Source organism: Esox lucius, chromosome 9, assembly GCF_011004845.1.
Source record: "Esox lucius isolate fEsoLuc1 chromosome 9, fEsoLuc1.pri, whole genome shotgun sequence".
In the NCBI taxonomy this organism is placed as follows: domain Eukaryota; kingdom Metazoa; phylum Chordata; class Actinopteri; order Esociformes; family Esocidae; genus Esox; species Esox lucius.
The window spans coordinates 1,907,247-1,933,537 of record NC_047577.1 but is presented as its reverse complement, the minus strand read 5'-3'; the positions used below and the strand labels follow the sequence as shown (position 1 = coordinate 1,933,537).

General features: G+C 44.2%; 1 protein-coding gene across 1 annotated transcript; it reads left to right on the top strand.

The window, feature by feature from the left end:
• Positions 1-4,408: 4,408 nt before the first annotated feature.
• On the top strand, positions 4,409-16,238 carry gna12a (guanine nucleotide binding protein (G protein) alpha 12a). The gene is made up of 6 exons (XM_010864757.5): positions 4,409-6,034; positions 10,971-11,186; positions 14,719-14,769; positions 14,932-15,132; positions 15,404-15,610; positions 16,000-16,238. Exons 1-6 carry the CDS (start codon positions 5,717-5,719, stop codon positions 16,159-16,161), a joined length of 1,155 nt encoding a protein of 384 aa, XP_010863059.1. The 5' UTR covers positions 4,409-5,716; the 3' UTR covers positions 16,162-16,238.
• The last annotated feature ends 10,053 nt before the right edge of the window (positions 16,239-26,291 follow it).

Sequence of the window (26,291 nt, the reverse complement as noted above, 5' to 3'; positions counted from 1 at the left end):
CTTCTGAAGGTGTGCTGTGGGATCTGGCACCAAGACGTTAGCAGCAGATCCTTTAACTCCTGTAAGTTGCGAGGTAGGGCCTCCATGGATCGGACCTGTTTGTCGATTGGATTGAGATCTGGGGAATTTGGATGCCAAGTCAACACTGCCTCTGCCAGTTTGCATTCTTCCCATAGTGCATCCTGGTACCATGTGTTCTCCAGGTAAGTGATGCACACAAACCCGGCCATCCATGTGATGTAAAAGGAAACGTGATTCATCAGACCAGGCCACCTTCTTCCGTTGCTCCGTGGTCCAGTTCTGATGCTCACGTGCCCATTGTAGGCGCTTTCGGCAGTGGACAGGGGTCAGCAAGGGCACTCTGACTGGTCTGTGGCTATGCAGCCCCATACGCAACAAACTGCGATGCACTGTGTGTTCTGACACCTTTCTATCAGTACCAGCATTTACTTTTTCAGCTAGTAGTACTGGTCTAACTGGTCCAAGTCTAGTAGTACTGGTCTAACTGGTCCAGATCAAGTAGTACTGGTCTAATTGGTCCAGGTCTAGTAGTACTGGTCTAACTGGTCCAGGCCACGTAGTACTGGTCTAACTGGTCCAGGTCTAGTAGTACTGGTCTAACTGGTCCAGGTCAAGTAGTACTGGTCACAATGGTCCATGACTAGTAGTACTGGTCTAACTGGTCCAGGCCAAGTAGTACTGGTCTAACTGGTCCAGGTCTAATAGTACTGGTCTAACTGGTCCAGGTCAAGTAGTACTGGTCACACTGGTCCATGACTAGTAGTACTGGTCTAACTGGTCCAGGTCAAGTAGTACTGGTCTAACTGGTCCAGGCCAAGTAGTACTGGTCTAACTGGTCCAGGTCAAGTAGTACTGGTCACACAGGTCCATGACTAGTAGTACTGGTCTAACTGGTCCAGTCTCTGCTTTAGGCCATGTGCTGTGAAGCACTGCAGGTCATCTGCGTAGAGCATTTAACCTCTGAATATTACAGACTGACACCAGAGGATTTTCCGAATATGTTGGCCAATTCATTTGAATTAATATTGAATAGCACAAGACTGAATTAATGTAACCCTGGGCGAAAGGAGTCGTCTTGCCAATTGAAATGCAGCACATGTTGCTATTATTCATTGATTTAATTATGTAATGTTTTACACCACTTTTATTGACTTTGTAGCATCATCCAGAGTGCCAAGTAGAATCAAACACTTTTTGGAAGTTAGTAAAGCAAGCAGTTATTTTTGGCTTATTATGGTGGTCCATACAGTAGAAATATGATCATTTGTGTTTTGGTTAAAATCCTGTTTGGTTTCACTTCAACACATTCTGATTATTGAGAACTCTTGAGTTTATAATGCTACAGAGATCTACAGAGATCTTCAGCTTCTGTTCACACAAATGCTTCAAGTAATGGTTTTTCTAATTTGTCTCAATTCTTAAAAATTGGCATATGAGTCCAGTGAGTCTTGTAAAATAACAAATTGACATTTTGCATGGTGAATATGAGCATCTCATTTGCGTATATCTTTTGTTTTAAATTTTTTATTTGCGAACCTGGTATTGTTCATGAATCTCCTGCACAGTAATTCAGAAGTCCAATGGATTTTGATTGCTCTTTGTGGAATTGTTCAATCCATTCAACTTCAGCATTCAGCATTGTTCTGCCTTTGCTTCAATTTGAAGAGTATTTAAATGGGTTGTCCCCTCGTCATTCTTCTGTATCGCTCATTCCTCCTTTGAGTGTGTTGTATTTCCGGATTCACCAGAATGTCTTTGTGTTTAGAGACTTCTCAATAAGAGTCAGTTGCTCTCTGTTGTATTGTTCTGTCTTAGTTCTTGAGTGCAGAGTTTTGAAGTTACACACTATTGTGTAATTCACCATCACCTCTCTCTCCCTCTGTGCATGCTGGGATTTTGAGTTTGAGCTGGGTGAGGAGTGGATGCTGGTGGTAGGGTGCCAGCCCTATCTCTCTGATCACCTACACATACACAATGGTCACCAGTACACACCTACACATACACAATGGTCACCAGTACACACCTACACATACACAATGGTCACCAGTACACACCTACACATACACAATGGTCACCAGTACACACCTACACATACACAATGGTCACCAGTACACACTTACACATACACAATGGTCACCAGTACACACCTACACATACACAATGGTCACCAGTACACACCTACACATACACAATGGTCACCAGTACACACCTACACATACACAACGGTCACCAGTACACACCTACACATACACAACGGTCACCAGTACACACCTACACATACACAACGGTCACCAGTACACACCTACACATACACAACGGTCACCAGTACACACCTACACATACACAACGGTCACCAGTACACACCTACACATACACAACTGGATTGCGGCACACTCTCCCTGCCACCCTATGACAACCATGCTGTCCCTAAGAGGCAACACCACCTAATGCCAGGCCTGCTTCATCATGCCCAGTGTGAGTGGGTTCAGTCATTCACTTTAGCTTTTTCTTCAGTGGGGCAGATCTTGGTAGTCCTACCACAGCATGGCAGGGTATTGAACCGTGGTGAGCCGAGTTTGTTTCACTTTTTATTGATTTGGTTCTGATTCAGTTGGCTTTGGTTTTCTATTTCAAAATGAACAGTTAGATGTTTGAGCCGCGGACAAACGAGGTACAGTAACTAGGCAACCATTCAGAGTAAACACAGAATAATTATCTAATTATTATCTAATATGACGTCGTAACGGGCAAGCTCTCTCTCTCGACTGCCTCAGTACCATACATTATGACAGTTACATAATAATGTGCAAATATGAGAAAAAAAAACTTAGCAGTGACTAACTCCTGCAAAAGTGAGGTACAACTATTCATACCAAACTAACTCATAGGCCAAATACCAGTCTACCTTTCAACATATCGAACAGACGTCTTCATTTGTATTAAAGGAAATATTCAACATTGTGTTTGTTCAGATAGCAAGCAAAAGCCCCTTTTCCCTGTATCTCCTCCCCCTTCTTGTGTCCTCCTCTCCTCCACTTCTCCTCTGTCCTGGAGGACATGGGCCCTTGGAACACGCCTGAGGTCTACCTGGCGTAAGGTCTACATGGCCTGAGGTCTACCTGGCCTAAGGTCTACATGGCCTGAGGTCTACCTGGCCTGAGGACTACCTGCCCTGAGGTCTACATGGCCTGAGGACTACCTGCCCTGAGGTCTACCTGGCCTGAGGTCTACCTGCCCTGAGGACTACCTGGCCTGAGGACTACCTGCCCTGAGGTCTACATGGCCTGAGGTCTACCTGCCCTGAGGACTACCTGGCCTGAGGACTACCTGCCCTGAGGTCTACATGGCCTGAGGTCTACCTGGACTGAGGTCTACCTGGCCTGAGGTCTACCCGGCCTGAGGTCTACCTGCCCTGAGGACTACCTGGCCTGAGGACTACCTGGCCTGAGGACTACCTGGCCTGAGGACTACCTGCCCTGAGGTCTACCTGGCCTGAGGTCTACATGGCCTGAGGTTTACCTGCCCTGAGGACTACCTGGCCTGAGGTCTACCTGGACTGAGGTCTACCTGGCCTGAGGACTACCTGGCCTGAGGTCTACCTGGCCTGAGGACTTCTAGCTGTCTCTGTTCACCTAATTATGCTCCCGTTCCAATTTCTGCTGTTCTGCCTGTGGCTACAGCACTTCTCTCTCTCATTCTCCCTCTCTCTCTTTCATTCTCCATCTCTCTCTCTCTGTTCCTCTCCCCCCCACCCTCTCTAGCAGACCTGCTGTCTCAATCTCTGAATGCCCTGCTATAAAAAGCCAAATGACATTTACTCATGTGTTGCCGACTGGTTACACCCCCTGCTTGTAGGATGTTTAACATCTTGAAGTGCAATCAGGAGTTGGCTATTTTACTTACTCAAACATGTCTTGGAAGCCCTGAAGGCAGAAATGAATGTGATTGGCCAATGTGCTTTACTGGTCATGTACTCTTTCAATCCCCATGGCCCCCTGACCCCCCCATAGCCCAACCCCACGGCCACCCCACAGGTTTTGGTGTGAATGGTGTTGGTGTGAATAGTGTTGGTGTGAATGGTGTTGGTGTTAATGGTGTTGCTGTTAATGGTGTTGGTGTGAATGGTGTTGGTGTGAATGGTGTGGGGGCGAATGGTTTTGGTGTGAATAGTGTTGGTGTGAATGGTGTTGGTGTGAATTGTGTTGGTGCACATGATGTTGTTGTGAATGGTGTTGGTGTGAATGGTGTTGGTGCACATGATGTTGTTGTAAATGGTGTTGGTGCACATGATGTTGGTGTGAATGGTGTTGGTGCACATGATGTTGGTGTGAATGGTGTTGATATGAATGGTGTTGGTGTACATGGTGTTGGTGTGAATGGTGTTGATGTGAATGGTGTTGGTGTGAATGATGTTGATGTGAATGGTGTTGGTGTAAATAGTGCTGATGTAAATGATCTTGGTGTCCCATTCAGCTATCTTAAAATCTCACTGGATAAGACCATCTGCTAAATTACTAAAATGTTAAATTGTAAGCACAAACCTTAGCCCACATTGCCCCCTTTGGATACATGCAGAAACAGCAGGCCTTTACTATCCACAGGAAATAACTCCGGACACGCTGTAGTCCTGACTATTGCCTGACCTAGCCAGGACACGAAGGTTTACTCCTGGGAAACACGGTAGAAGGACTAAACAACAAACTAACCGAAACAATTATTCTGGATTTTGTTTTAATAGAAATCCACTGTATCTACTTAGGCTCTAACAGTAGGCTCTAACTATCCATGTTGGGAGGGACCACTGACCAACGGACAGATAGAATGTTCTCGATGAAGATCGAGTTTGGCGCCAGGACGCTTAATATGTGTATCAGAGTGGGCTGAGGGTGTTTCAATCGGGCGGTTCTGTCCATTTGCCCCTTCCAGTGAAAGCGTGGTGTTGACTCGCCCCCTAGCCGTGGTCTGGGGTAGTGTGCGGCAGGAGCTCAGATCAGACACTGTAGCTGAGAGGGAACAGCCCAACTCTCCACGGGCCACAACCGAGCTAGCCTCCCCTCTCTCCCCTAGCTTTGTCGGACTGTTCTCAAGTTCAAAAAACCCCAGGGGATCTAACAAATCTACATCGAGGCGAAGTTTTCTTTTATTTTCTTTGCCTGATAGGCCAATCTAAAATACACGGACAGTGGCTTCGTTTAAAATGAGTTTATAGCGCTTGTTGAACGGCTTTTGTCTTGGTTGTGTTTGTGTTTTTTCCTCTACTCGGCCATCCTCTGGTTCTTTATTTGAGAAGACATCTAACTCTAACCAAAATGGACACGGGAGTATCTCCCGTCTGCGCAATAATGCGGTTGTTCACATAACGGATAAATAAGGGTATCATAGCTACTTATATTTTCTCCAGCTAACGGACCACAAAAGTTTTTTCATGTTGGGGATTTACCACTTAAACTTTTAATCTGAACGCATTAAATAGGAGTGGATGATCTCGTAACATGACAAGGATAACGACATAATTTACTGCCTTTTTGTGGAGGAGAAAAATCTTAATTTTATTATTCATTTCATTTGGATGACCTAGCCTGCTAAAACAAAACAAAAATACAAAACGTAGCATATTTGCATGAGAGTGTGGGCTGAACTCAACATATTATGAAAAGTTTTTGCTGAAGTTTGGTGTGTTGGTTAAAAACAGACTATGTCTGGAGTGGTACGAAGCCTGAGCCGCTGCCTGCTACCGGCGGAAGCCACCAGAGAGGCAGGCGGCAGCAAGGAAAGGAGCCGGGACAGGGATGCGGTCCAGGAACGAGAGGCTCGTAGAAGGAGCCGGGAGATCGATGCCATGCTTGCCCGGGAGAGGCGTGCTGTACGGCGGTTAGTGAAAATCCTTCTTCTCGGCGCTGGAGAGAGTGGCAAGTCAACCTTCCTCAAACAAATGAGGATTATTAACGGGAAAGAGTTTGACAAGAAAGCACTGCTGGACTTCCGGGACACAATCTTTGAGAATATCATAAAGGTAAACTAATACAAATATTTTATACTCCATAACCGCGATACTCCACAGTATAATCCCAGTGTTTACTCCTGATGAAAACTGTTATGCAGTCAATTCTCAACGCACCGAATTGACACACATTACTCTTTAATTTCGGCCGCTCCTGGTTGATTGAACTCGAAAAGGTCAAGTTTATGATGTGAGACAATAGTTTTCTACCGTTGCCATGGTTATTTTATGTGTATCACACACCCTACACCAGACACACTTTTATCGACACAGTTGGTTTGGTTTCACAACGTTACAATACAGCTTTACATCACATTTGTTGTTACATCACATGATAGGATACAATGTATGACAAAGTTACAACTGGTGCTGCGCTAAAGTGGACGTTATTATATCTTGTTCCCAGATTCTTCAGTCCAAATGTGCGGGTCTGGTGGAACAATTCTTCTGACGCGTCGTTTATTATACAATAAGAAATTCTGGAGAAATTCCTGGTTCTCTAGGCATTGGCCTAAGCAGTTTAGATCGGCCAATCATCACCTTCCCCCAATCATCACCTTCACCAATCGCTACGTTGCAAAGTTGCTATGGGAGAGCTGTACAGTAGTGATGGGCGTCTTATCCGAGTCTTTTTAGTGAGCGGTTTCTTCTGGCTTCGTACACCTGAACGAGCCGGCTCATTTGACTCCCGAAAGCCTCTTCGATTAAATGCTTAAAAAAAAACTGAAAACCCAGCAAATCTCCAATGTTCGAGAGGGAAATGCACATTCAAATAGGTTATATCTTACCTATCCTAATAATTAGAATACATTTTTTGTAACCTGGTGTTACCCTTCTGCAAAATGCGTGTTGAACACAGCGATGAACTCCCCCTGTAGTTATTGCTTATACACTGAGGATGTGCAATATTTAGTGAATAATGTGGTAACGTATCTGCTAATAATGGTTGTATATATTTTTTTTTAAATGAAGGAAAGGAACCCTTTGCGATGATGCATCACTAGCATACATCAGCTGAGCTGTCTCTGTATAGTGGCTCCCAAAATTATTTACCTACTTTGGACTCTGCATGTTATTCAGATACAATATGAAATCGTAATTGATTTAATTAGAAGTTTTTCCCACTAATCAACACAAAAAAGTACTAAAAGTCCAGGTCAGTATGGCTCTGGCTGTATGTTTGGCGTCAGTGTCCTACTGGAAGATAATCTTCTCCCAGGTCTCCCAGACAGGTTTTCTTCCAGGATTTATTTGTGCATTGCTGCATCCATTTTTCCCTCTATCTTCACAAGCTTTCCAGGCCCTGACGCAGAGAAGCATCCCCATAGCATGATGCTGCCACCATCATGATTCACGGTGGGCTTAGCATTCAGGCAAATATTCTCTATTTTTGTCCAATTAATCCTTTGAATCTTCTTCCACTTGGTCACATCACTCAATGTACAAATGCCAGCAATACTGTCCATTTGGAGACATGTTTTGCAGTAATTTGATTGGCTAAAATCAAAATATGAAAATCCCAATAAGCCCACCTTTGAATGGTTGTCATGACAGTTCAACCAGTGAAAATGTACAATCAATCCCAATAAGCCCAATCTTGAATGGTTGTCATGACAGTTAAACCCGTGAAAACATACAGTCAATTCCAATAAGTCCAAACTTGAATGGTTGTCATGAGAGTTAAACCCATAAAAACATGCAGTAAATCCCAATAAGTCCAAACTTGAAAGGTTGTCATGACAGTTCAACTGGGAAAATTGGGTATTTGGCAATGTGCAAAATCCCAGGCAAAGGGTTATTATAAATATTACTTAAACAAGACTCAGTTCTATAGTATTTTGGTGTTATTGAGAAAGCATAGTGGTTGGTCTGGAGAAAGTTGTAGTATTTCACTACCACAGTACAAAGGTTGAATGGATTTATTGTTATCCCATTTTTCTCAGTAAATCAACTGATCAACACTAGAAAAACAGCTAAGACTACAGCATGGTAATATGGAACAATATCTCAGCTAAGGACTGACCCTAGATCTTCAGTTATGACTGATACTAGATCAGTGGTTAGGACTGATCCTAGATCTGTGGTTAGGACTGACCCTAGATCTGCGGTTATGACCAATCCTAGATCTGCGGTTAGGACTGATCTTAGATCTGCGGTTATGACTGATCCTAGATCTGTGGTTAGGACTGACCCTAGATCTGTGGTTAGGACCGATCCTAGATCTGTGGTTAGGACCGATCCTAGATCTGTGGTTAGGACCGATCCTAGATCTGTGGTTAGGACTGACTCTAGATCTGTGGTTAGGACCGATCCTAGATCTGCGGTTATGACTGATCCTAGGTCTGCGGTTATGACTGATCGCAGGTCAGTTGTTAGGACTAACCTTAGATCTGTGGTTAGGACCGATCCTAGATCTGTGGTTAGGACTGATCTTAGATCTGCGATTATGACTAATTGTAGATCAGTGGTTAGGACTGATCCTAGGTCTGTGGTTAGGATATTATCTAAAGATTCATCTTACGACTGGCATAGCTAATACATTATCTATGGTACAGTATGATGCAGTGTGATTCACTTCTCAGTCAGATGTTGGTGTATGTGTGTCAGTATGTGTGTCTGTATGTGTTTGTGTGTTTGTCTCTGTGTGTTACTGTACTGTTTACTCTAGCTTTCCTCCAGGAAGTGAAGCTACTCTCTCTCTCTCTAAGACACACCCACACAGTCAATAGTTTATAAAGAGTCTTCTAACATCTGAAGCTATATATTTTTTAAAGCTACTGTTTAATTACTGGGGATCTTAATGAAATATAAACACTGTCTGCTGCTGGTTTCTTTTTACACTGATCAGCCTGTGAGGTCCTGAACTAACCAGTCAGGGTGAAAGAGGGGAGAGAGATAAAGGGTGAGATGAAGAGAGAGAAGACAGAGATGTATGGAGAGAGAAGAAAGAGAGAAGAACGCGACAGAAAGAGCGAGATCTAGAGGAAGATACTGTTACTTGAAAACATTCACTGTTAAAGCATGTTGATTTAATTACAGCGAGAACAAGGGACAGAAAGGAAACAAGAGGGAGGGAAAGAGAGAAATGGAGAGAGACAGAGCAAGACAGACAGACAGCCAAACAAAGAAACTGACAGACAGGCACTCAGACAGATGGACAGAGTCAGACAGACAGTCAAACAGACAGGCAGTCAAACAGACAGGCAGTCAAACAGACAGAGACTAAAACAGACAGTCAAACAGAGACTAAAACAGACAGGCAGTCAAACAGACAGAGACTAAAACAGACAGACAGTCAAACAGACAGAGACTAAAGCAGACAGACAGTCAAACAGACCGAGACTAAAGCAGACAAACAGTCAAACAGACAGAGACTAAAACAGACAGACAGTCAGACAGACAGAGACTAAAGCAGACAGACAGTCAAACAGACCGAGACTAAAGCAGACAGACAGTCAAACAGACAGAGACTAAAGCAGACAGACAGTCAAACAGACAGAGACTAAAGCAGACAGACAGTCAAACAGAGACTAAAACAAAGACTAAAGCAGACAGACAGTCAAACAGACAGAGACTATATCTGGAAATGTGGCTGGGGATGTGGCTGTGTTCAGAATTAACCAATCACATGCAAACTCATGTTAAATAGAAGTCATTACACACTTGCGATCATTTAAAGTGACTTTGATTAATCAAAAATAAAGTTCAGCTGATCTTGTAGGATTTTCCTGACATTTTCTTAGCTGCATCTCAGAGCAAAAGCTGTGGTCCACAGAGAGCTCCCAAAGCATCAGAGGGATCTCATTGTTGAAAGATATCAGTCAGGAGAAGGGTACAAAAGATTTTCCAAAGCATTAGATATACCATGGAACACAGTGAAGACAGTCATCATCAAGTGGAGAAAATATGGCACAAAGAGAGACATTACCAAGAACTGGACGTCCCTCCAAAATTGATGAAAAGATGAGAAGAAAACTGATCAGGGAGGCTTCCAAGAGGCCTACAGCAACATTAAAGGAACTGCAGGAATTTCTGGCAAGTACTGGCTGTGTGCTACATGTGACAACAATCTCCCGTATTCTTCATGTGAATGGGCTATGGGGTAGGGTGGCAAGACGGAAGCCTTTTCTTACAAAGAAAAACATCCAACCCGGCTGAACTCTGCAAAAACAAACATCAAGTCCCCCAAAAGCATGTGGGAAAATTTGTTATGGTCTGATGAAACCAAGGTTGAACCTTTTGGCCATAATTCCAAAAGTTAAGTTTGGCGCAAAAACAACACTGCACATCACCCAAAGAACGCCATACCCACAGTGAAGCATGGTGGTGGCAGCATCATGCTTTGGGGCTGTTTTTCTTCAGCTGGAACTGGTGAACCTGGTGGAGCTGGTGTGTATATTCATGTATATATCCTTCTGAGGTGTGTATATTCATGTATATATCCTTCTGAGGTGTGTATATTCATGTATATATCCTTCTAAGGTGTGTATATTCATGTGTATATCCTTCTGAGGTGTGCATATTCATGTATATATCCTTCTAAGGTGAGCATATTCATGTATATGTCCTTCTACGTTGTGCATATTAATGTATATATCCTTCTAAGGTGTGTATATTCATGTATATATCCTTCTAAGGTGTGTATATTCATGTGTATATCCTTCTGAGGTGTGTATATTCATGTATATATCCTTCTGAGGTGTGTATATTCATGTATATATCCTTCTAAGGTGTGCATATTCATGTATACATCCTTCTAAGGTGTGCATATTCATGTATATATCCTTCTAAGGTGTGCATATTCATGTATACATCCTTCTAAGGTGTGCATATTCATGTATATATCCTTCTAAGGTGTGCATATTAATGTATACATCCTTCTACGTTGTGCATATTAATGTATATATCCTTCTAAGGTGTGCATATTCATGTATATATCCTTTATCAGGGGATGCGGGTGTTGGTGGATGCCCGGGACAAGCTGGGGATTCCATGGCAGAACTCGGAGAATGAGAAGCACGGCATGTTTGTGATGTCTTTCGATGGACGTGGCGGAGTGGCGGTGGAACCAATAGAATTCCAGCTGTATGTCCTGGCGCTGGATGCCCTGTGGAGGGATTCAGGAATACACGAGGCGTACACACGACGCAGCGAGTTTCAGCTGGTGAGCACACATTCAAACCTAGGCACAACATGACCAATGACCTTTGACCCAGATATGTACCAGGCTAGCTGCTGTCCGTGTTAACTGTGACACTTAACAGTACATAGCTTGAAGGTCTTGCACTGTTCAGAAAATATATTTTGAACTTTGTACTTTTAACAAACGTCAGAATTATGGAGCAAAATATTTGTGTATTGGACAAATCACCAATCACTACAATATAACAATTTCTGAAACACTTCAACACATTCTGGACACACACAAACACACTCAGACACAAACACCCAAAAAGGAAGTCACCAATAGGGCTTCATTCCCCATATCAAGCCACACTTCTAAGAGGTTAAAGGTTAAGAGAGAAAGGAAGAGGAAGGCAGTTGAGACTGATGTGGGTTAGAAGACAAGACTAATCTAGTCATTGGTCACAGTGTACGATGCTAGCATGCTAACATGATACACAGGGTGTGTTTTTCTCATCTTCCGTCTCTTGCTATCTTCATTCAGGGAAAGATTTAGTTCTCTTTTTCTCCCCCAACTCTCTCTTTTGGAGAGGCTTTCCGGGGATACCACAGGCCTGATTTCCCAGGAACCCAGCCAGAAAAAGAGAGGGAGTAGAAAACTGATAGAGAGTTGGGGGAGGGGAGGGGAGGAGGGGTATGGAGAGAGACAGAGAGACGGGAGGAGAGAGATAGAGGGAAAACAAAAACCCCAGAAAGCCCCCGCAACACACACAGACACACATACACAGACAGACACACACAGACAGACACACACACAGACACACATATACACAGACAGACACACACACACACACACAGACACACATACACACACATGCACACACATACACACACAGACACACATACACACAGACAGACACACACACACAGACAGACACACACACACACACACACACACAGACAGACAGACACACACAGAGAGAGACTGGGCCTGTAGCTCAGTTAGAGAGCAGTAGAGAGCACATGTCAAAGGTGGTCACAGTGGAATCCAGTAGTAAACAAGGCAGCATTTTAGCTTGGACTGGGCAGCCAAGGCAGTGGTTATCAGCCAGGGAGCTTCAGATGGAACCACACTCGGTTCTAAGATGCTGGTCCACTTGTTGTCTCTTGTGTGTTTGTCGTGTGTATCTGGCCGGTACGAATTTGGACCAGTGTTCAGAGCTATAAATACTGACACACACACACACACACACACTAGACCACTACAAACATACCAGACCTCTACACACCAGACCACTACAAATATGAGATTAGATTAAAGCTGTTAGCTAAGTGTCTACATACAGTGTGTGTGTGTGTGTGTGTGTGTGTGCGCGCATGCCTATATGTGTGTCTGTGTGTGTGTGTAATCATTATAGAACTCGTTCAAGTAGCCAGATCCAAACACCCTGAAAAGGGACAGGTTCCCCTAGCAACCCAGTAGAGAGAGAGGCTACACACTTGCATGCACACAATCACACACACACACAGAAACATACCAACAGGTTGTCAGTCTATTCAGATGTTGTGGCAGTAGTAAAGCCTCTAATCTGACTATACAGACTGTGAATGGAGACATTCCTACTGCCTGACTCACACACACAGACACATGCAGAGACACAATTACAAACACACATTCTCTGACCCTGCAAAAATACACCAGTTGAACATGAAGCAGCATTGCCCTATTGATTGGTCAGCTGTAACGGTGGTTGGCTTCCGTTATTAGTTGCTCCCCCTCCCCCCCGCCTCCCCCCATCTCTCCCCTGCTCTTTTCCGCTCTTTTTCTCTGTCTCCCTCTCTCTTCCTGTCATCCTGAAATAGAAGGGAAACCTCATGTGCTTACTCAGTCCTCAGAACACATCGTCAGCATTTTCACCACAGGCTAATAAAGCTATTTTCAAATGTTAACTTTTGACCAAAGTTTCTTTCTTTCTTTTTTCTGTCTTTTACTTTCTCTGTTTTTCTTTCTTCTCTCACTCCCTCATCCCCCCATCTCTCTCCGTTTGAGTCATTAGTGATCTGCACAGCATTTTGTCATTCCTCAGCTGCCCCAGTCGTGTGTGAGTGTCTACTAAAGTAAATCTCCCCAACTCTGGGAAATCTCCTTCACTCTTGTGGCTCCTCCTACTTGCGTTGGCGGACCAATGACAAATCCAGATTTGTTTCCTATGGCTGCGACATTGCAGGTCAGCCGCAGGGTCATTGGGTCACGGCTCTCTCTCAGAGAGGTTGTGTTTCCTGGTTGGCACGACAACAACAGGTTCACGGCCATTCGTCCAGTGGGATCAAAACAGACTAATAACGTCACGTTGTGAACCTAAAACACAGCATCTTGTTTTGGTCGTGAGGCCTTGGTGTGCTCCTGGTGTCACCAACGCCATTTCTCTGTGTGTAATTTGGCGGGAAAAATGTTGTCAAGGGAGGCATACTTTTGGAAAGTGGGATGGTTGGGTTTAGGTCAAGGGTGTTGAGGGGCGTGGCTGTATCTGTGCTCTCTGGTACTCCCTTCCGCTTCTATCTCTCCCTCCATCTCTCCCTCCATCTCTCCCTCCATCTCTCCCTCCATCTCTCCCTCCGTATCCCTGCCTCTCTTTTAATCTCTCCCTCCAATTCTCTTTTAATCTTTCCCTCCCTCTCTCTCTTATCTCTCTTAATCTCTCTCTCCATCTCATCTCTCAATTTCTCTCCATCTCCATCTCTCTTTTAATCCCTCCCTCCATCCCTCTTTCAATGTCTCCCTTCATCTCTACCTCAGTCCCCTCTCTCTCTCTCCGTCTTCAAACCAACAGCTGTTTCCTGGTAAGACTCAGCTATCATGCTAATGACTCTGGTTCCAGACGCGTCAGACTGTTGAACATCCTGTGTCTCAGTGGATGAGTCAGTCGTAACGCCACAGGTCATTGAGTCAGTCATAACGCCACAGGTCATTGCCCACTGGGGCCAAATACACTCAACACATTTCCCATGCGTAGCTCGAATTGCCGTAAACTTGTCCAGGCATTGGCTGGTTTCGTAGATCCGTACTTGCTGCTGTAACTCGCTCTGAATATGGGTGTTTACAAAATGACGCTAGATCTTTCATAAGGCTGCGAGAACTGATCCCAGATCCTTCTGTCTGCCTCTTAGAACCAGAACATAGGTTGATTTTACTGGAACACATCTAAAAGATCTTAGTCATCCTTTCACTCACTCTCTCTCTTTGCATTACCTCTCTCTCTCTCTCTCTCTCTCTCTCACCCCTCCCTCTCTCTCTCTCTCTCTCTCTCTCTCTCTCTCTCTCTCTCTCTCCCCCCTCCCTCTTCCTCTCTCTCTCTACTTCCTCCATCTCTCTCTCCCACTCTCTCTCAGTTCCTCTTTCAGGGTTTGTACATACAGTACTAGAACATTCTGGTCGCTTCAATGTCAAGACTGTGTGTGTGTGTGTGTGTGTGTGTGAGTCTATTCCTGTAACATAAATATGATTCATGTTGAAATACATTCTCATGCTAATGGAACAAATTGAATTGAGTTGAATCGGTTCCTCTCCACAGAGTGAGTCAGTAAAGTACTTCCTGGATAACCTGGATCGGATTGGCCAGCTGGTGAGTTGGCGGAGCCTCTTCCCATACACCTCCATTGGATAATGTTAATGTTAGCTACGTAATAACAACATTATTTGTGTAATAACAACATTTACTAGGTAATAAAACATTAATGGAAACACCAAAAAAAGATCTCAGAACATGATATATTCCTCTCTTTAGAACTATGTACCTAGTCGGCAGGATATTCTGTTTGCACGGAAGGCAACTAAAGGAATTGTAGAACATGACTTCGTCATAAAGAAGATTCCATTTAAGATGGTGGATGTTGGAGGTCAGAGGTCACAGAGACAGAAATGGTTCCAGTGCTTTGACGGGATTACATCTATACTCTTCATGGTCTCTTCCTCTGAATATGACCAGGTAAACACACACACACACACACACACAGGGTTGTTGCTGATAGGCTCCTCCCCCTCCTCTTCTATAGGCTCTGATGGAAGGTTGTTACTGGTAGGCTTCTCCCCCTCGTCTCCTATAGGCTCTGATGGAAGGGTGTTAGTCATAGGCTCCTCCCCTTCCTCTACTATAGGTTATGATGGAAGGTTGTTAGTCATAGGCTCCTCTCCCTCCTCTATTATAGCTTCTGATGGAAGGTTGTTAGTCATAGACTCCTCCCCCTCCTCTACTATAGGTTCTGATGGAGGACCGCCGGACCAACCGGCTGGTGGAGAGTATGAATATCTTTGAGACCATCGTGAACAACAAGCTCTTCCTTCACGTGTCCATCATTCTCTTCCTCAACAAGACGGACCTGCTTGTGGAAAAAATACGCCAGGCAGACATCTCTAAATACTTCCCTGAGTACAGAGGAGACCCTGAACGCCTGGAGGATGTACAGGTAGGTAAAACACTAACACACACACCTGAATACTTCCCAGAGTACAGAGGAGACCCTGAACGCCTGGAGGATGTACAGGTAGGTAAAACACTAACACACACACCCGAATACTTCCCAGAGTACAGAGGAGACCCTGAACACCTGGAGGATGTACAGGTAGTTAAAACACACTAACACACACACCCGAATACTTCCCTGAGTACAGAGGAGACCCTGAACGCCTGGAGGATGTACAGGTAGTTAAAACACTAACACACACACCCGAATACTTCCCTGAGTACAGAGGAGACTGTCCTCATCTGACACAAAATAATACTTTAAATGATTCTCCATCCCTCTCTCCATACATTTATCTTTCTATCCATTTGTCTCCGTCTCTCCCGCTGCAGGCTTTCCTGGTGCAGTCCTTCAGTCGTAAACGACGTAACCGTGGGAAACCACTGTTCCATCACTTCACCACGGCAATAGACACGGAGAACATTCGCTTTGTGTTCCATGCTGTTAAAGACACCATACTTCAGGAGAACCTGAAGGACATCATGCTGCAGTGACACAAAAACACTGCGCACACACACAGACATTACACACTGTAACTACACACACTGCATACACCTTACACACACACACATACATTACACACTATAACTATACACACCTTACACACACACACAGACATTACACACTATAACTACACACACTACACACACCTTACACACACACACAGACATTACACGCTATAACTACACACACTGACATTACACACACTAACTACACACACACCCAGACATTACACACTATAATTACACACACACCCAGACATTACACGCTATAACTACACACACTGACATTGCACACTCTAACTACACACAGTACACACACACCCAGACATTACACGCTATAACAACACACACACAGACACTACACGCTATACCTACAGACACTAAACACACTTTACACACAGAAACAATACATGCAGATATCAGACACATGCACACCATTTACACAAACATACACTTACATTCTACAAACACACTACATGCTATTGATACACACATCCATGCCCTGTTCGTAGACGGTAGATCTCCTAGAAAAGGACTTCCTGTTCGTAGACGGTAGATCTCCTAAGACTTCCTGTTCGTAGACGGTAGATCTCCTAGAACAGGACTTCCTGTTGAGATCAGCGCTCCACGGTGGATGGACCAGAATGGTGGCCATTTTGGATTCGATGTGCCTCCATTTTATGTGGACCCTTGAAAGACATTTTGGATTTCGGTTCGTTGTTGCGTTCCTTCCTTCTCCTGTGATTGTCCTATACTGCCTGTCGTCTTGGATGAATTGCTTGGAATGTGTCACCGTACTGACAGATCTTGTAGCTTTTCTGTCTAGATGTATACCTATTCTAGAAGTTATATTTCTATAACCTGGGTGACCACTACACTGAGGAGCAGACCGACAGTTCCCTGACCTCTAACCTTTTACCTGTGACAGACAACCCCTGGCAATCCTACTGAACAGCTTAACCGCTGTGAGGACGAAGAAAAGGATGGTGGGAAAGAAGAGAGAGAAGGAGAGGAGAGGCAGAAGGAGAGGAGAGATAGAAGGAGAGGAGATCAGGGTGATGGTCATATGCTGTGCTGTGTTATCATCCTGTTGTGCAAGTCTTTCTCTCAGTGAACTCACAAAAATTTGATCTCTCTTCCCCTTCTCATCACATGGTGGAGATAACGGGACATCACATTCAGGACAGAGACTGTTAAACTGAACTCATGGACTTATCCTCACTTCCCCTCTCTCCTTCCCCTCTCTCCCTTCCTCCCTCCCCCCTTCAACTCTCAATTCTTTATTTCTCTCTATCGCTCCAGAGGAGAACAGCTGCGGTATTCTGCCACTGTAACCGCCTCCCTCCTCCTATACTCCTCCACCCCCCCCATCCCACACAAAGAAGTGATTGTGTACACCCCCATCTCTCTCTCCCCCTCCGTCCCCTCATCTCTCTCTCCCCCATTTCGCCCTCCCTATTTCTCTCATTTGTGGGTGGAATGATGAATTAGGGACTCTGAAGAAACAACCCTCAGTCACCCAGGACAGACACACCCCAGCTAGCGCATTTGGATTCCTGTACGTTGTGGCAACATACATTTTTGGTTTCTCAGTGGTTGTGGAAATGAAGCCAATGCGTCTAAGAACATTTTAATGTCAAGGATTAATTAATACAATAGGAACTTAAATGATGGTTATATGGGGGTCAGGATTGCATTTTCTTTTAAATAACAGTCTTGGTAATTCTCTAAATGTTTCCTTTTACCAAGTTTTTCTCCCCAATTTGGTAGCATTTATAAATAAGGCCCTTCTTTATCCCAACTCTCAGCAGACATGGGACAGTCGATGTTGAGATCCAGTGCTGTTAGAATAAGGGTGAGGCTTAGGATACATCTTTGGGTAAGGAATGGCATTAGCAGATTTATTACAATCTTAGTGATAGTCAGTAGATAATCTGCAGAGTTTCTACAGAAGTACTCAATGATACTCAAAACGAAGTGTTCCCGAAAGATGTCTCATGGCATTCAGAAAGTGTTACCGAAAGTTGTCTCTTAGCATTCAAAAAGTGTCACCAAAAGTTGTCTCTTAGCGTTCTCTGAACGATTTAAAACATTCCCATTTTCAGGCCAGTTGTAGGATCTTCGTAGAACAATACCAGAAATGTAATGAAATTCAACCACATTTAAATCTTTGGAAATAATTGGTAAACATAATGAAATACCAAGAGATCCGCCGAGAATGTTTCAAACCCCAAACAGCTATCCTCCACCAAAAAGTACAACCAATCTCTGGGAAGCAAACAGTTGTCAGAACCTTGTGTGTTGCCTGGGATTAACAGCAGAACACGCTGTCAAAGTATTCATTAACTTAACTGTACTTTCAGCACTGAACACTGTCCATCCCTGTGTCCTCTCGCTGCTCTTCCCCCTCTCTCCAGTCACATTCCTTGTGTGTGTGTGTGTGTGTGTGTGTTGGTGTGCATGTGACTGACTGTGACTGAGTGTGACTGTGTGTGTGTTTCCATTCACTGTGTACATATACCGTAGTCACACACTCTACCAATATCACCACTAACCTTGACATTACCGTAACATTTGTACAGTTTTATTTTTGTAACTTTTTCTAACTGTTGTTGTTGATTGCACTGGATATATCCTATAGAGAAAACAATGACACACAAAAGAGGAGGAAAAAATGATTATTTTGAAAGACAGTGAAGGAGTTGAACACTCCATTATTGCTTGGTTTTGTGTCAGTTCTTTCTTGTTTTGGTTCTGTCCTGTTAAATACAGCGCTGCCATTCGCTGACCCCATGCCTTCCTGTGTCCTTATTGGGTGGTTTTACTGAAGGAGTGTGTGTGTTTAAATACAGCGCTGCCATTCGCTGACCCCATGCCTTCCTGTGTCCTTATTGGGTGGTTTTACTGAAGGAGTGTGTGTGTTTAAATACAGCGCTGCCATTCGCTGACCCCATGCCTTCCTGTGTCCTTATTGGGTGGTTTTACTGAAGGAGTCTGTGTGTGTGTGTGTTTAAATACAGCGCTGCCATTCGCTGAACCCACGCCTCACTGAGTTCTTAATGGGCGGGTTTACTAATGGAGTGCATGTCTGTTTACTGGAATTGTTCTTTTTAAAATAAAAAATATGAGGAGGTTATGGTGAGAAAACTGAGTTAGAGGAGGTTTTGCTGAGTCAGGAGGCGATGCTAGCTGATCCAGGACGATGCCTTCTCCTGCTTTATCTACAGTCCATTTATAGTCGAGGTACATTTCAGTGGCTGGGGTCAGGGGACCTGAGGGTAAGCGGGAGAGAAGGAGAGAGACTGAAAGAAGAGGAGAGTAAAAAACTTAAATTAGAATTGCTCTGGTATATATAAATTGTTAGAAACACACACACACACACACATCCCTGTGACCCGAGGGGTGGAGGGGATATGGATATGGAAAGGGATAGACAGGGGAGAGGAGAGGAAAATATGAGGGGAGGAGAGAGAGATGGAGGGAGAGAAGAATGGAAGGAGGTGAGAAGAGATGGAGGGAGAGATGAATGGAAGGAGGTGAGAAGAGATGGAGGGAGAGAAGAATGGAAGGAGGTGAGAAGAGATGGAGGGGGGATGAATGGAAGGAGGTGAGAAGAGATGGAGGGAGAGAAGAATGGAAGGAGGTGAGAAGAGATGGAGGGAGGGATGAATGGAAGGAGGTGAGAAGAGATGGAGGGAGAGAAGAATGGAAGGAGGTGAGAAGAGATGGAGGGAGGGATGAATGGAAGGAGGTGAGAAGAGATGGAGGGAGAGAAGAATGGAAGGAGGTGAGAAGAGATGGAGGGAGAGAAGAATGGAAGGAGGTGAGAAGAGATGGAGGGAGAGAAGAATGGAAGGAGGTGCGAAGAGATGGAGGGAGGGATGAAGAGAGGAGGTTGGGTCATGTTTCCTGTTCATACACTTCCTACCCAGAGATGAACGGAGGTCTCACACACACACACACACACACACACACACACACAGAAAGGCCACATCAGACAGAAGTCCCTCCCTCCCACCCCCAGTCGATGCACACACTCCCACAGAGGACAGAGTGGAAAAAGAGGATGAAAAGAAACAGGAGAGTTCAAACAAAAGGAAACCCTTTGCTAATAGAAGACAGGACATGGTGTCCTTATACACGGTTTGTGTGCAAATGAGCATGTGTTTGTTAGTAAAACAGTTCCCACTTGATACAGAGGTCAGTTCAGCATTTCTAGTCACGCTTTCTTTGAGTTAAACATCTCTGAAGTCTTGTAACACTGCATGATGTCATTCTGTTTTAGAGGTTAAACTGGAGCTGCTTCTGCTAGTTTCCATATAACTTCTGGTGGTTTTATGGAAATTGTCTTGTCCCAATGAACATTAGGACCTAACATAATGACACTCATTGGACTCAGTAGTGTCTCTGGAACTCAAATCTTCATGAATTTGTTGTACAGTGCACACAAGCTTTGATATTGTTGGAGAAAAATGTGAAAGAATGGCTACGAAAGCCTGGTGATGGAAGATAAAATGCTAAAAAATGTGAAACTAGATTCGTTATCCCAAAGTACTGGAGGTCAGGTTTCAGATGTTATTTCTACTGTAAACAGGATAGACAAGGTCCATTCAATGGTCTTTCTGCAAACCACTCCCCCTTAAGGTTGAAGGCTCAGTTGTTGTTTAAACTAAATAATTCAAATTCCTAGGTACGATTATCTCCCAAAATCTATGGTGGGAGGATAACATCACAGTGACCAATAATGCATATCAGCTTATGTACCACTTGCGGCAGGTGAAAGAAAGAAAAAAAAAGCTGTTAGTCAAACCTGTTGGGGTTCTACCAGTGGCGGCTGGTGACTCAAAAAATTGCAGAGGACAGGAGGAAAACTAACCCACTGCATTAGGTTATTTTACACTAGATGGCTATTTATCTCGACTTTCTTATGTTCAAGTTATTTTATATGTTCAAATGTAGCAATAATCCAACTAGCAACCAAACTTACTATACCACTAAGGTAAGGTAATGCTCCCGAAGTTTATCCCCATTTTGCATAAGGAACAAATATCATATTATCATACTACAACTCAAAAGATGACTATAAAAAGGGCCAGATGAACGAGAGGGAAAGACACATCTAATCACTGAGGGCTCTGGATGAGAAAGAACCTCTTGTGTGCATAACGTGTCACTAGAAGACAGTCAGGAATTTCACACCCAGTACTTTACAGTGGGAATTTCAAACCCAGTGCTTTACTGTGGGAATTTCACACCCAGTACGTTACTGTGGGAATTTCACACCCAGTACGTTACAGTGGGAATTTCACACCCAGTATGTTACAGTGGGAATTTCACACCCAGTGCGTTACTGTGGGAATTTCACACCCAGTACGTTACAGTGGGAATTTCACACTCAGTACTTTACAGTGAGAATTTCACACCCAGTGGGTTACTGTGGGAATTTCACACCCAGTACGTTACTGTGGGAATTTCACACCCAGTACGTTACAGTGGGAATTTCACACCCAGTGCGTTACTGTGGGAATTTCACACCCAGTACGTTACAGTGGGAATTTCACACTCAGTACTTTACAGTGAGAATTTCACACCCAGTGGGTTACTGTGGGAATTTCACACCCAGTACGTTACTGTGGGAATTTCACACCCAGTACGTTACAGTGGGAATTTCACACCCAGTACGTTACAGTGGGAATTTCACACCCAGTATGGTACAGTGGGAATTTCACACTCAGTACTTTACAGTGAGAATTTCACACCCGGTGGGTTACTGTGGGAATTTCACACCCAGTACATTACTGTGGGAATTTCACACCCAGTATGGTACAGAGGGAATTTCACACCCAGTACATTACTGTGGGAATTTCACACCCAGTATGTTACAGTGGGACTTTCACACAACACACTCACACTCAGGAAAAACTAAAACCATGAAAATCTGGAAATATTAAAAACAGAAAAAATCAAGTGTGTTATGAGTTCTTTACATGTTGGGAGATTATCTTCACAGCAGGTCTGTTGTTGCTTGCAGTCTTCCAAGAGCAAGAGCGAAGTAAAGGCTGGCTGTCTTCAATGGATCTTGTAAGGTCAAGCTTTGTCAGTTTAATAGTAATTGAAAAAGCACTGAGGGAAAAGAAATGATTCAGCCATGAATACCTTTTCTTTGGATCTTGTAAGGGCACAAGTCAGAGCGGCAGTTGTCATCAGGACCATGAGAGGAGGCAGAGGGACACATTTACTTAAAAGTCCATTCTTCTAGACGTCTGTGCGGCAAAGATAAGAGATTTTAGAATCTTCCTCTCAATTGTAAGGATTGCCAAGTCGTTCTTGTCCCATCGTTCTCGTTCCTCAGTCGTTCTTGTCCCATCGTTCTCGTTCCTCATTCGTTCTTGTCTCATTGTGCTCCTCAGTCGTAACCTTTGAGTAACCTTTTCAGTCTTTTCAGACCAGAGAAACTCCTTTCAATCCCAGCAGATGTAACCCTGACTGTAGCAATGAGAGACATAAGTCAGTACATTTCAGGCATCATGCAGTCCACTGGCTTTCATTGACTGTAATGCATCGCAAAGCTTAATGCTGCCACCTTGGATCTCTTTGTCACTGTAAAACACCTGCAACTCTGACTTCAGTTTTGCCAGGTCAAAGAAATAACCACAGTTATCTGTCAGACTTCTGAATGCAACAAAGGGAAAGTCTATTCTGAATGACGGGAATTTGTCAAAATCCCATCATTCAGATGGGATTTTCCCACTTTAACATACTGGGTGTGAGTATATATATGTACAGTACATATACACTCCAAAAAAGAGACCACTGCATCTTTTTCTTTCCTTTCCAAAAAAGTCGAAAAGGAATGTTTTGTTGCATTCAGAAGTCTGACAGATAACTGTGGTTATTTTATAACTGTGTTAAAATTAAGAGACCACTGCAAATTGAACACTTCTGTTCTTCACTCAAACCTTTCCTTTTCAACTTTTTTGGAAAGGAAACAAAAAAGTGCCATGGTCTCTTAATTTTTTTCCAGAACTGTATGTGTATGTACATATATATAATTGTTTTTACATTTTACAGTCAATCTTCCTACATGTTTTTACATTTTACAGTCAATCTTCCTACGTGTTTTTCAAGGTTAGTATTGACATTTGGAATCATATAGAGACAGGTGAGGGTTGAAACAGGTTTTGAAGCGTTGAGCTGGGTATTGAGGGGTTCATGCGGGTTTTGAAGTGTTGAAACAGGTATTGAACCATGGTCTATTGACATTTAATGCCATGGATAGACCGTACTGGTCAGTGTCAGTGGTTCAGTCCTACATACTGGTCAGTGTCAGTGGTTCAGTCCTAAATACTGGTCAGTGTCAGTGGTTCAGTCCTACATACTGGTCAGTGTCAGTGGTTCAGTCCTACATACTGGTCAGTGTCAGCAGTTCAGCAGTTCAGTCCTGTTCTGGTCAGTCCAGAACAGTGTTTCCCTGCAGTCTGAGGTCAGTCCAGAACAGAGTTTCCCTGCAGTCTGAGACCAGTCCAGAACAGTGTTTCCCTGCAGTCTGAGGTCAGTCCAGAACAGAGTTTCCCTGCAGTCTGAGACCAGTCCAGAACAGTGTTTCCCTGCAGTCTGAGACCAGTCCAGAACAGTGTTTCCCTGCAGTCTGAGACCAGTCCAGAACAGTGTTTCCCTGCAGTCTGAGACCAGTCCAGAACAGTGTTTCCCTGCAGTCTGAGGTCAGTCCAGAACAGTGAGTTTCTCTGCAGTCTGAGGTCAGTCCAGAACAGAGTTTCCCTGCAGTCTGAGACCAGTCCAGAACAGTGTTTCCCCTTCAGTCTGAGACCAGTCCAGAACAGTGAGGTTCTCTGCAGTCTGAGACCAGTCCAAAACAGTGAGTTTCTCTGCAGTCTGAGGTCAGTCCAGAACAGTGAGTTTCTCTGTGGGATAGAGTGGGATAGAGGCTGTGGCTAACTCACTAATCATTACATTGTCTCTGTTCAGTATTGACCAGGTGGGTCAGTCTGGTGACCAGGTGGGTCATTCTAGTAAACAGGTTGTCAGTCTTGTGACCAGATGACCAGGTGGGTCAGTCTTGTGACTGGGTGACCAGGTGGGTCAGTTATGTGACCAGGTGAGTCAGTCTTATGACCAGGTTGTCAGTCTTGTGACTAGGTAGGTCAGTCTTGTGACCAGGTGGATCAGTTTTGTGACCAGGCGGGTCAGTTGTGTGACCAGGTGAGTCAGTCTTGTGACCAGGTTGTCAGTCTTGTGACACAGAGTGAAGGCCCTCAAGGTTCAGGACAACCAATTCCCCCACATTGGCCCAGGAAGATGAGGTAATGTGTGTTTAAGCTTAGACACTTCTCACCACAGTTTTTTCTCTCTTCTCTCTTTTCTTCCTGCTCCAAATCTGTTGATTTTAAGTTCAGGAGGGACACACACACACACCATCCACACACACACACACACCCTCCACACACACACACACACACACACCCTCCACACACACACACCCTCCACACACACACACCATCCACACACACACACCCTCTACACACACACACACACCCTCCACACACACACACCATCCACACACCATCCACACACACACACACCATCCACACACACCCTCCACACACACACACACACTGGGTGAATTCAGGAACTTTGAACAATGTAAAGGTCGAGGAAACTCTAATCTCTCAGATCAATTAGACTGGACATGTGGAAGCTATTACTACATAACTCCCCCTTCTATTCCTCCCTCTCTTTTCCTCCTCCCTGTCTTTCTCCTTCCCCCTCCCTCTCTTTTACTCCCTTTGCCTTCCTGCTCCTTCCACTCCCTCTCTCTTGTCCCACTCTCACTCTCTCTTCCCTGACATTTAAGTTTAAATTAGGTTTGAGTGCCTTGCTAAAGGGAATATACATATGCTTTTTGTTTTACTTTATTGGCTCAGGAATTTGAACCAGCAACCTCTCTCATAGGGGCCCATCTCTCTTTCTATGCTAACACACTCTCCCACTGAGTACTCTAAAACATGTCACAACTCGCCAAGACACCAGGAGGAATGTTCTATAGACCGATGAGTCAGTGGATCTAATGTCTCTCTATGTATGTGCTTCACACACAATATCTCAGACACCACAGACAACTGACACTAAAACACCTCTGACACAGACACACTAGACACTGAGACACCACTGACAACAGACAGTGAGACACCACTGACACACCAGACACTGAGACACCACAGACACACCAGACACTGAGACACCACTGACAATGAGACACCACAGACACACCAGACAATGAGACACCACTGACAACTGACACTGAGACACCACAGACACTGAGACACCACTGAATATGAGACACCACTGAATATGAGACACCACAGACATTGAGACACCACAGACACTGAGACACCACTGAATATGAGACACCACTGAATATGAGACACCACAGACACTGAGACACCACTGAATATGAGACACCACAGACAATTAGACACCACAGACACTGAGACACCACAGACACTGAGACACCACTGAATATGAGACACCACAGACAATGAGACACCACTGAATATGAGACACCACAGACAATGAGACACCGCTGAATATGAGACACCACAGACACTGAGACACCACAGACACTGAGACACCACTGAATATGAGACACCACAGACAATGAGACACCGCTGAATATGAGACACTACAGACAATGAGACACCGCTGAATATGAGACACCACAGACACTGAGACACCACAGACACTGAGACACCGCTGCACGATTACAATGAAACTTGGGGGAATGATGCCGTTACCATGGGAATGGGCTTTTACAAAACACTAAGATGCTGCTATAACAAGTGATTGGACATTCCCCTCTGTTGGAACTAAAGTCAATCAATCAATCAAATGCATTTATAAAGCCCTTTTTACATCAGCAGATGTCACAAAGTGCTTTTACAAAACACCTGGCCTTAAACCCCAAGGAGCAAACAACAGTAGTGTTGAATTTCAGTGGCTAGGAAAAACTCCCTAAGAAGGCCAAAATGTAGGAAGAAACCTAGAGAGGACCCAGGCTCAGAGGGGTGACCAATCCTCTTTCTGGCTGTGCCAGGTGAAATATT